The following is a 12,593-nucleotide window of genomic DNA, read 5'->3' on the forward strand; positions in this document are numbered from 1 at the left end:
TAGCTATGCATCAAGAACTGATATCGCGGTTCTGTAAGCGCGAACTATTAGAACAGTCAAAGCGGACAACTTTGCTATGTCACCGGTCGTGTATCGTTAGTAATTGCACCGAAATTATAGTCGCAACAGAGAGGACGTATAAAAAGCAGGAGTTCTGCAAGATATGCGAGGGCGAGTCAAATGAATGTGAGCCAATGCGAATATATGACAGACGGGGTACTTTATTTAAAGGTAGTCTTCATGAGAATTTAGACATCTGTCCCATTGACTAACAAGTCGCGCGATTCCCGTCTCATAAAACTCCTTGGGTCGCTGCTTCAAAAAGTCTGCAACTGAGTCTTTCGTGTCATCGTCCGACACGAATCTGGTTCCCTTGAGCTGTTTGTTCGGTTGCCCCAAAATGTGCAAGTCGTAAGAAAACAGGTCTGAGCTGTATGGCGGATGTTGCAGCGTTTCCCGCTTAAACTTTGCCAGTTTTGTATTAACCACATCAGCGACATGGGGACGGGCATTGTCGTGGAACCAGGTGAGCCTATTCGTCAATTTTCCACGCAGTTTGTTCTTGATTGCGACACGCAGCCGTTCCGGCGTTTCATAATATCGTAAACAATTGATAGTCTCTCAAGATTGAGCAAATTCTATCAGTAATGGCCCCTGACGATCGAAAAAAAAGTCAACAACACCTTTCCGGTGAAAATGACGGCCTTTGCGTTCTTTGGGCGTGGTAAATTCTAATGTTTCCACTGTAATCTCTGCCGTCGTGTTTCAGGCTCGTAGTAGTGGCACCATGGTTCGTCCCCGATCACAATAGCAAACAAGAAGCCGTCATCCTCATTGCGATACCGGATCAGATGAGTCAAGGCAGCGCCAAACTTCTCCATCTTCTGTCGGTGGATCAAAATATTGGGCATCCATTGCTCACACAAGAGCCGATAACCGAGGTGCTCATGAATTATGGCGTGAACCGAACTCTGACTGATTTTCACACGGTCTGCCAGTTCATCGATTGCTTATCCTCCATTCTTGTCTCATCTGCTCGTCAACCTCTGAAATTGTGTGGGAGGTGATTGCAAGATGGCTTTAGCCCGGTCTTGGAGTGTGTTTGCAACTTTCCCATCCTTCTTTGAACCGTTTGCTCCAATGCTTCACAGTGGCCAATGAAATACAATGTTCAACGTACACGGCAGCCATACGGCGACTAATTTCTTTTTTGGAAAACACCTTCAGCTGTCAAAAACTTCGCGACACCACGCTGTTCAGCTTTTGGAGTGTCCAGTATGTCACGCAACCATGTTAAACCCAGTGTATGAGAGCATTAAAGAACATTTATCCTCACACATGCGTGCCACTTTTGTAAATGAGAGATGCCGCTGTGCTACGCTCATGCCTCGCAGATAATGAACCGAACCATTACTGCACGGGGTGGGTAGGCTTACTTTCATTTGACTTGCACTCGTACATCAGAAACGCGAAGATACAATGGGATATACAAATGCGAAGATACAGCTTGATAAAGGGCAAAAAAGCGTCAGTGCAAAGTTCACTGCACGTATATTCGAAACCTCGAAACAAGATATTTAAGTATACGTATAAGTATCCAATAAATCTACGTATCTAAGAAAAAGTCACTGTATATAATGCGTCAAATAAGGCAAATAACCATGTTGCGCAATCACAGATTCACAGAATCCTAGATTCCGCCCCAATTCCTTCCACTCCTCCCGATCTGTCGAGCGCGACGGAAGGTGGCGCACTTCCTCCCCGCTTTTCTCCTTTGCGCACACAAGACTGAGCCACCATCGTCGGCTCACCCATTTCACCCCCCCCCCCCCCCTAACGCTTTTCACTCGCACATGCAGCATGCGGCGCGCGGTCACGATGTTATCACCCTTGGACTTTATACGAAACATGAGGGCGACGGCGACGAGCAGGAATGCGCCTGGAGTGTCCATATAATTGCTATCGCAATAATATAATAAGAGTATCCGGCAACTGAAGCGTCCCGTGGCCCATACTTTCCACAAAAGAAGAAGTAACAAAATCGAACTTTCACGATGCGACAATTCGCTGTGCCGCAACAATGTATTTTTTTTTCCTTCTGTGGGGCGAGAGCACCGAAATTAACAAAACACATAGGAAGATATGTTGGCCACAATCGAATGCCTACTTTGGGCACCTAATGTGGCTACGGAAGGAATCTCGAAGAAAACATGAGACGCTTGGCCCACTGAGAACCATACGCATACTGCTCGGTATCCTACGCCGGCGAGAGAAGACTTTCCGGAGAGGTTCAGCTCAAGCGAACGCGGTGCAATCCTTCGAGTCCCCACAGTGATGGCGGCGGGCGATCATTGTTTCTTTTTCTTGTCTGATAGGCAGAAAACGTCCAAAACTCTGCCAGGCGAAAGTCCACTCGGCCAGAGCAAACCGAACGCGCACCGAAGTGCGCCGCGCGGTGGTCGGGGCCACGCGAGAAAAACGTATGCGCTCTGGCTGGCTCTGGTATCCATCCGGTAGGGCAGCGAGAACAAAAAAATTGAAGAAGCTCAATGTGTACTCGCGAATAAAGGTCAAAGTAGAAAAAATGAATAAGAACGTAGTTACCTTGGCTGTCCTTAGTGTCTTGACATGGATGTTTCGGCGTAGGTTAAAAGAAATGTTGATATCCTTATTATGTGACATGGCGGCACAAATGAGCCACCACAACGCTTCGTCTCATTGAACCTCGCTGCGTGCTTTGTCAACTTGTCTGCTAGTGTGTTGATTTGGCTTGTCTCGTTGTGTGTTCCGATGTAAGACTTTAGAAAAGTCAATGAACCTTTGGCGTCAAATGCTTATAACAACATTAAACCCACAAAGCTCCACAATTGAAAATCTAAAGCAAAACTAAAGCAAAACTCAATGCACCTTTCACATCAGGAGTTTATGAGATTTATACCCACAAAGTTTCGGAACTGACATCCATGCGCTCTATAGATTCCGCGGCCTCAGCGAGATGCCGCGGCGAGCCCGCTCACCATCAAAACGCCCTTGAAACTTTGTGGTTGAATGGGGCTGCTTGGCGTTATGTGACTCCCGGTGCAACGGCGTTGCCGCGAAATCCAGCCCGATTTCGCTATCTTTGCGGTTAAATGTCTTTTCGAGCGTCAAAAAGACATTCTAGATAAAATCGAGAAGGTTTTGCGGCGCCGGGAGTTGCTTTCGTCGGCGGTGCATGGACAGCACGAAAAAATTTCGGGGGGGGGGGAGGGGAGGCAGAAGACCCATAAGCCCCCGCCCCCCCCTGACTACGCCCCTGGGCACGGATGATATGGCGAGTGGGACGCAGCCGCAACGGGCTCGCGGAAGAAGAAACTATTAGGCTGGTGCAAGCATTTTCGATTAGCCGCATCACTTACGGCCTCCGTTCCAAGAACTTAACGAAACTGAAATGAAAAAGGTAGACACCCTTACCAGAACGGCATACAAATCTGCTCTGGGACTTTCGAACACAGTCAGCACGGAGCGCCTGGAGCGGTTGGGTATTTACAACAAATATGAAGAACATGCCGCTGCAATTATGATATCGCAGAGAGAAAGGCTGAGCTCTACGCCCCAGGGCCGCTCTCTCCGAACACTGGGATACAACCCTCGACCCCTGTTCTGCAGACACGAAACAGACTTGCTGTCTCGAGATTTGAGGGAGCTCGTCCATGTCTCACCCATACCAAGAAATATGAGTGTCAGGTACCACGCAGGCCGCAGACAGGCCAGGACGAGTACTCTGCAGAAGCGATTCAGCAAGAATCCGGCCGTCTACTACACGGACGTGAGTGCAACACTCACAGGGACGTCTACGCGATCGCCGCAACCAACAGAGTCACCACGATGACCGCTGTGGTTAACACTACCGCCGTATGCACAGCCGAGGCAGCAGCAATAGCGCTTGCGATACGAGGCGCCGACTTCAAGGGTCAGTCGGCTCATGTGCTTAGACTCGCAGGCAGCGTGTCGACTCTTCATGCGGGGAATGCTACCGCGCAGCGCCCAAAGAATAGTCGGCTCACGACTGGACCTGGACCACGGCATTACGTGGTGCCCCGTGCACAACGGAATGAGCGGGAACGAAAGGGCAGACAGCAAGCTCGAGGAAGCAACGATTGAGCGGCGGCCAGAACCCTAGAGGAACCTCCGTCCACAGAGCGCGACATATTAGAGAATCAAAGGAGGTAGAGGGCCAAAGGAGGTAGAGGGATTGCGGAGGGCTATAGGTCCTATAGCCCTCCGCAATCCAAACTAAACAGAAGTACTAGACTGGCGTCGCATACAAACCAATTCATACCCACACCTAGACCTCTTACACAAAAAAGCACCAGACATATTACACAGACACCTGACCGTAGTGCGGCGCAAAACCCGCGCCGTCCCACAGAACGTGGAATGTACGGTTAGGCCAAGCAACGTCAACTCACCTTTTCTAAAGGTCACGGACTTCGTACGGCAGCGGGAGGCACTTCTCACAAGCGAGTACAGGGGGAGCCAATTGGCCCTAATGGGCGAAGCTCAGCGAGCCGCAAGAGGCTGTGGAGCCCTGCACTGAAGGCCCCGCCCACATCTGCCATAACTGCAATTCATCATCATCATCATCATCAGCCTGGTTACGCCCACTGCAGGGCAAAGGCCTCTCCCATACTTCTCCAACAACCCCGGTCAAGTACTAATTGTGGCCATGTCGTCCCTGCAAACTTCTCAATCTCATCCGCCCACCGAACTTTCTGCCGCCCCATGCTACGCTTCCCTTCCCTTGGAATCCAGTCCGTAACCCTTAATGACCATCCGTTATCTTCCCTCCTCATTACATGTCCTGCCCATGCCCATTTCTTTTTCTTGGTTTCAACTAAGATGTCCTTAACTCGCGTTTGTTCCCTCACCCAATCTGCTCTTTTCTTATCCCTTAACGTTACACCCGTCATTCTTCTTTCCATAGCCATAACTGCAATTAACTGCTCAGTAAAGCTTTTCCTCCTCGCCGAACGAAAGAACGGACGCTCGCCGCGCACTTGTGCGCATTCTCTGCGGCAACAGCTGATGGCCGCGCTGCCACGAGCCACGTCCAACGCGCCGAACAATACAGCGGGCAAAATTTTCGACAATCATGGCGTCGCTGGCATGGCGCATCCCACTTCGCCTCCGTCGGCGGTCTATGAATGGCAGAAACGCTGGAAAAGGATGTGAGTTTCCGCCTAACAGAATTTTGTTTTCTCGTATATTCAAATTACAATCCGACGCTGTCATGTCCGTCGGTTGGGTGTAAGTCGTATTCTATTATTTTTCTGACGTATTTTACTTTGAGAAATTCAATTAGCTCAGTAACGACATGTGTGCACAGCGCGAAAGACGAGGACTGAAGGAAGAAAACAACACAAGCGCCTGTGTTGTGTTCTCCCTTCAGTCCTCGTCTTTTGCGCTGAGCAGACATGTCGATATTGAATCACCAACTCGCCTAAGCTTCCACCTTATCTAGCTCAGTAACTTCTTTACGCTACACGGAGGGTCTACGTGGTTGGGTATGCGTGGTTTAGTTTGCATGGTTCGGAATGATTTTTGCCGAAATGACGGTTGACAGTTTCTTTCTCTGTGGGTCGACGCTGGACCCCGGATTTTCTGCGACAGGGGGCCCTTAACGCTTTTACGTTAATACAGCCCTTCTCTCCAGCGCACACATAGGGCGAGTTTTCTTTGTCGCTGCAGACTTCTTCACGACGAAACGGAGGAAGATAACGGAAGAAAACTGAAGAGCCATTCTTAGGCAAGATGAACATCGTGTGAAGCGCTGCAGAGGATCCATTGAAAGAGCCAGGCCCGTTCGTTCTAGTTACTGTATTTGTGCAATTAAGAAAAGTAGTGAGGAAAGTAACGGTAACAATCGTTTACTTCTTAGTTATTGCTCAAGTACTTTCGTTAGGGCAGTAATTTGTAACTGTACTCAATTATATTTGTAAGGAGGTAATTGTAATCGGTTACGTTTTTTCTGTGAGGTGTACAAGTCTGCTCAGATGTAACCGTTGCGTGGACGTGGATTTGGGCACGAACTATCGTTGTCTCGAAATTGTAGCTTCAGCTTAGTGCACCTGCCTCAAATGGACACTAGAGGAATATATTAAGAACAGCTACATTGTAATGAAAAATAATTAGTCAATTAAATTTGTTATTTTCAAGAAGAAGAGAAAGCTTCTTAATAACGAATTTGTCATTCGTAACAAATATGAGCTTGTGCAAATGGCAAACTGACAAAAATAAAAAATAAATGGTAGCGCCTATCTCTTGTAGATTATGGTACCTCTCATGTGACGGCAGCACTGGCTGATTCATAGAAAGGGGCTGCAAATTCCATTATTGCGAGACGCATTGGTTCCTCTGTTCACAGCCGCCAAAGCCATTACCACCATTACCATTACCATTACAGCCACTGAGACTTAAGTGTCCGCATCCGACGACCTGAACCCAAGCAGAGTCGCAGAGCCTGGATAGCTGCCGCAAAGCAGAGTGCTCCGTATATAAATAGCCCCGCCATAGCGGGAGGTCATGCGGGCATTGTGTTAACTCGTTCGTTTTGACGCGGGCGGTGGAAATTGAGAAGCAGCAGCGGGACCTTCGGCGACAATTTTCTACACGAGAAAGTGGCATATCGGCGCACGGAAAACGATTATGGACTTCTAGATGAATACTCTATCGATCTAGTTCGACTCTTTCTCTATTGTGCCTTTAAATGTTTGTCGCTTCCTCCTGCAGGTGTTGTATGCGCCTGCTGACAACAGGTACTTGTCCCGGCTGACGCGTGAAGCAATGAAGACGCTGCACGTGCCCGGCGTGATGGGAATGCACTCGGAAAAAGAACTCGTAGCTGCCATGATGCTGCAGAACCAGACGCCAGTGCACACCGTGGGGCTGCTCTACGGCAACGTGAGGCCCGGCGACAAGTTCAGCATGCCGGTTGACCTGCGGATCACCTTCTTCGGCGGCAGACTGCCTATGGACGTGCTCGTAAGTTAAACTGGCTTTGACCTCCTATCTTTCTTATTTCGTAGAGATTGACGATGGCAATATGGAACAGATCTATCTGCAAAGTTAACGTACTTGTAGAATGCAAGGGGAATCTGAGCTATCGACCAGAACTTGGAGCGCTCGCAGGAGGAGATATCGTTTGCAGGGGTGACGTACACTAAGGGAAAGAATGAAACGACCGGGATAACGCTCAGCCTATGAATCTCGCCCTTTCGCAAACATCGTAACGTCACGGGCCACTTATAAAGTGTGCAAAGAGATCGCAAAGCAAAGCATTTACCTCGCGCCAAGGCCAGCAAGGCATCGGCTGCTTTGCAATGTGTCCGACTACTTGAGTTCGACGCCGGAAGCTGTACACCACGCTCCAGATATGCGTCGAGAAGCACTTCGCCTGCGGCGAGCAGTACTTTAATCATTTCCTCATAGATGGTTGAAAAAATGGTTCGAAGTTTTGACCGAACGTGCGACTCGGTAACGTAGATGTTTACCTCGTGCACCCGCCTGGACCATTCATTACGGGAGCAATGAAATCGTACCACTCGCTTAAGGCGTACGGCTTCACCATGGAGGGACATACGTGGACGTTTGGTTGAGCTCACCGAACATTGAGGCTGCAGGCGATTGACATCTACGATCGCGATCAAGAAGCTAAATCACGATAGAATGGATCCGTATTCAACAGCATCGCGATCGCAAATGAGGCAGGAGGTTTGAATCCTCGTCCGCTACAGTATCAAACAATTGTTCACATAGTTCGCACTAATCTAATGCAATATGCTAAGTAAAGTGCTAGCTACGCGGCATGTGTTGTTTTCATTACGTCAACGCGAACGTGGCCATATTTGTCCCGTCGCTTGTGAAGTGGGGAAATAGCGTGGCAAGACGAAGACTGGCAGAAAGACAACACAGGCGCTGTCCTCTTTGTGGCAGTTTTGGTCTTGTTGCACTGTTCCCATTTCGCAAAGCATGCAACACCGACTAGCTCAGCGTCACTCACTGCTGCAGTTAATTTGTCCAGTCAGTTGCCATCTGTGTTCTCGCTATAGAACATCATCATCCAGCAATAAAGAAGCAGTACAGTCACCCGGTTCCTTAACAGCACCGCGCCAGCGCCGGCCAGCACCTCGTAATGACGCGAAGTGACGAGATCGACAAGAATAGAGAGTAGCGCATGCGCACAAAGTTAACTCGAAGCGCAAGTTTCGTCTGCTAGGCTGCTAGGCTCTTCCTACCAGCCCGACGCAGCACCTGCCACGACTAATTCGGCGCAAACCCCCCCCCCCTCCTTATTAAGGATAGCATAAGCGTGTACCCCTGGCTTGCGTCCTTCCCACTCTATCTTTTTTGTGCTGCTCTAGCACACATGCACAGGAAATAATGAAAAAAAAAAATAACGTGCGAAGCTGCAATGCAACTGTATGATACCTATTTAGCGTGCTTTCTTCTTGCTCTCAATGCTCTCAAAACAGCCACTTAGTTAGAATGTTGGAGAAAAGCGCAAGTGAACTTCACAGATAGTGTTGGCGTCTGACGGGTGCCGTTTGTCACGACGCATTGCCTGCACCCACGTTTGTCGCCGTTTCTAATCTCTCGAAAGGAAAAAAGAAAAACCAAGCCTTCCCGTACCGGAAAAGGGGGGTAAGCGAAGCTTGTCCTTCGTGCACCTGACCTTCGTCGCAGTTAAGCAACCCACAGGCAACGGTGCCGGATTGCTTCAGCCTCCCGCTGCCTCATCTCGGGATTTTTCGGATTGCCTTAGCTCGGGCGGCTCTAAAGGCGCGTTCACAGTCCGACGTTATCGGCACGTGGGCGAGCGTCGCTCGACGCCGGGCGCATCGGAGTGCGTTGGCCGCGTCCGGTTACGTTGATTGCGCCATTGCATCGAACCATCGGCCGAACTTTAGACGCCGTTGTTCTCGTCAACGTGACGTAACGTGTGCGCGCGCTCACGCTACGTTGGACTATATTTAGCCCTTAACGGTTGGATCGGAGTGCCGATGGCGAGCCCTTCCACGGGCGAGTTCACGCTGCTGCTCGTAGTACGCTGCCCGTTCCTCGGGGGAACGCCCAACGCATGGCCGACCCATCCGTTTTTCGAGCCTGAACAGAAACGAAGCCGGCGCAGCGCGCGCGATACCTTTCCTTCCCTTTCCCTCCCCGATGGAAGCGAAACGGCTCTGATTCGTTGCGCACGTGGCGTGAGCGCGCGCCTATGCGGCTGGAATCTTTGCTAATGACTCGCGATGCGGCGCTGCCACAGTTTTCAACTAATCAAACCTCCCTTTCCCGCAGCTGCTCTGCACTGGGAGCAATTGGGTTTTTGTGTAACCAGACCGCTGCCGAAACTTGTGAGCCAATAGAAGCTTCGCTTGAAAAGTCGCAGTTTCGTCCGAAAGGCGGAGCATAGATTGCGATATGTGGACAGCTATACGAAGTGAGGATAGTAGTTTTATCCGCTGCTTAACTTGTAAACATAGGCACACTAACTAAATTAACAAGCATGGTGACACGCGCGCACAAGCAAACATGAACACATCGTACTCGATGACCGCGGAAGCTCGCTGTCAAAACGCTGGCGTGAGGAAACGCGGCAACAGCTGCGAGCGAAGTGACATTCGTTTTGTCTATCGCTTGAACGAAACGTAAACGCCGAGAACAATGTATATAGAATAGAATTAATTGACAGGAAAGACGGAGAGGTCGACCTGAGCTGGTGCGCTCTAGTCTGCTGCTCTGCACTGGGGTAGAGGGAAAGGGAGTGAAAGCACTTAGATGTGTGGTGATAAGTGGTGAGTGCTTTGTATATGAGACAGTTGCCTTGCTAGAGCCGCTCATCGAGCTTGGTGTCCCCTAGAAACTTCAACAACATCTTAGTTGCACGCATTGAAGTTGCAGTGTCACGCCATGGGCCGAGGATAGCTTCCTCCGACAGAGGTTGCCTGCCAACGGTGGCTAGGAAACTTTCCAACGTCCTTCGCTCCGGCATATATGCTGGGCAGTCGCACAATATCTGATTCCAGTGTTTCAGGCATCTGGCAGTGTTCACAATCAGGGCTGTTCGACTGGCCGAGAACGAACAGCACGCACAAAGTTACGAGCCACCGACGCACCTAGACTCTGCCCCCAACGCAGATCGCTCTCGAGATACGGCCGCGTGACCGCGCGCAGCCGACACATGCGCAGCTGCAGGCGGAGTTGTACGCTGCACCTCTTTCCCCTCCCCCCCTAGTGCCTCGCATCGTTGGGTGCCTCGCGCACGACGGAAGATGGTGCGCTTCCTCCCCGATTTCGTCTCGTGCCGGCGAGATTGAGCCGCGCTCCTCGGCTTCTCTGGCAAGCCTTCACTCGTACACCCGGCCACAAAATATTACAGACCATGAAATTTGAGAAAAAGGTGAATATCTCTGCAACCTCACAACGCAGCCTGGTATTTGCATTTCGGGACTCAACTAGGATATGCTGACACCCATAGAGTTTCTCACTACATTACCTAGAGGGAAATCTGGCGCTGCTGCGTTGTGGTATGCATGGGAGTGCCGGTATATTGTGGCATCGTTCTCGTAGAGACAGGACACCTTGAAGACGCGCTTGGCAAGTACCGTTCCGTCTGTCACAATGATTCATTTTCTACTAGAACAGCACGTGAAAAGCTGTTTTAGCTTTATTATTACGCGAAAACATGTTTTGTTTAACTATGAGAACTTGTTATTGTGTGTACGACTACATGTTACGTAAAAAGTATCAGCGGGCCGCTAAAGTTGGAGGACAGACGACAAGGTTCGCGCTCGCTCTGAAACAGTTGGTCGTCTGTTCTTGATTTTCTTCGCTTGGTCATGCATTGTGGGTGAGTAAAGATGTAATATGCGTGAATGGAAACATTCTATGAAGATTTTACTTTGAAAACGCGTTATTTGCGTAGCCATATCCACGTTTTAGACGAAGCCTCTTACAACACCAGCCAACACGAGCCTCGCAGACACATATACCGTCATTCCCATGACGGCACGGTGCCCCCTTAAGAAACTCCCATAGACGGTGGCGCCAGATTACCCTCTAGGTGTTATAGTGAGAAACTCTCTGCTGACACCATTGTCGTATACAGCTTTACTGGCTACATCTGCAGGCTGCTCGGGAATTGAAGACTTTCTGAGATCCCATGGTCCGTAAACATTTATGGCCGGGTGTACATACAGCGTAGGCGCGCGGCGGCGGCGGTTATCGCCATTGTACTCCATGCGGAACCTCACGGCGACAGCGATGCCGACGCTGGAAATGCGCTTGGAGTGTCCATATTGCTACGGAATAGTATTACCGATGACGAAGAGGCGAGCATTAAGAAGACGACGACGACGATTGGAGGCTAGCGAGGGCTGTTGCCTCTTGGCCAAGTGCGGCGTATTACGTTGTAAATATACTTGTATATAGCTTTTCAGCTGCGTCTTCTTACGTAACATATCTGGTGGAGGTGGACGTTCCTTGTACCTCGTCACGGAGTTTCGCAGTGGACGGTACGTCGAGCCTAGCTTCATGGCTCCCGGCGATGACAACACGACACAGCCGCCTCCGACACCTGCTGCCACTTCGACGACCTACATCACTCTCCCTGCTCCTCGTGATCCTGGCGTATTCTCGGGCAAAGATGGGGAAGACGTCGACGACTGGATCAGCCTGTACGAACACGTCAGCCGCAATAACCGGTGGGACCCTACTATCATGCTCGCTAACGTAGTCTTTTACCTCGATGGCACACCTCGAGTTTGGTTTCGGACGCACGAAGAAGCAAAAGCTCCGAGACTTGTTCGGCAACCCCTACGGTCACAAACTTGCCGCGCAGAAGGCGCTTTCCGGCCGTGTGCAGACGTCAAGAGAGCCCTATGTCACGTACATTCAGGACGTCTTGGCTCTGTGCCGCAAAGTTGATGCACACATGACTTAGTCAGACAAGGTATCCCACATCCTCAAAGGCATTGCCGATGACGCCTTCAACTTGCTCGTATTCAACAACGTCGCGACGGTGGATGCTGTTATAAAAGAGTGCCGCCGCCTGGAACTCGCTAAAAGCCGACGTATCGATCAGCAGTTTGCCCGTTTGCCCAACACCCCAGCGACATCTTCCTGTGCCGACACTCCTCGTCCCAACAACACTGGCGATATTACCAAGACCATCCGGCGTGATATTGAGGCCGCCTATCCGGCTGCCTTCGACTCCAGCCCCACCAACGCACCTGCTCCCTGATACAGGCAGTTGTCCGCCAGGAGTTCGAAAACATGGGCCTTCACACCATCTGCTCGGCCCATCGCCCTGATACCCATCCGGCTTCTTCGATTCCGCCCCGTCCCGCACCTTCTTACCCACCACGTTTCCGCAACCCAGCTGAATGGCGCACTGCTGACGACAAGCCCATTTGTTTTCACTGCCGTCGCTTCGGGCACATTTCTCGGCACTGTCGAAGTCGCTGGACTTCCCCGACCCGGTCTGCTTATACTGCCTACTCTCGCCCCTCAGGTGGCCCTTCTCGTCCCTATGCCGCACGCTCGGATAATGCCAC

General features: G+C 50.5%; 1 protein-coding gene across 1 annotated transcript in view; it reads left to right on the forward strand.

The window, feature by feature from the left end:
- The window catches only part of LOC126540550 (phospholipid-transporting ATPase ABCA3-like), a 66,957-nt gene that overhangs the window by 3,513 nt on the left and 50,851 nt on the right, over window positions 1-12,593 (forward strand). The window contains exon 2 of the mRNA XM_072286179.1: window positions 6,772-7,023. Coding sequence (XP_072142280.1) covers window positions 6,772-7,023 — 252 coding nt within the window. The remainder of the gene's footprint in view (window positions 1-6,771; window positions 7,024-12,593) is intronic.

Source organism: Dermacentor andersoni, chromosome 2 (genome assembly GCF_023375885.2).
Source record: "Dermacentor andersoni chromosome 2, qqDerAnde1_hic_scaffold, whole genome shotgun sequence".
NCBI classification, from domain to species: domain Eukaryota; kingdom Metazoa; phylum Arthropoda; class Arachnida; order Ixodida; family Ixodidae; genus Dermacentor; species Dermacentor andersoni.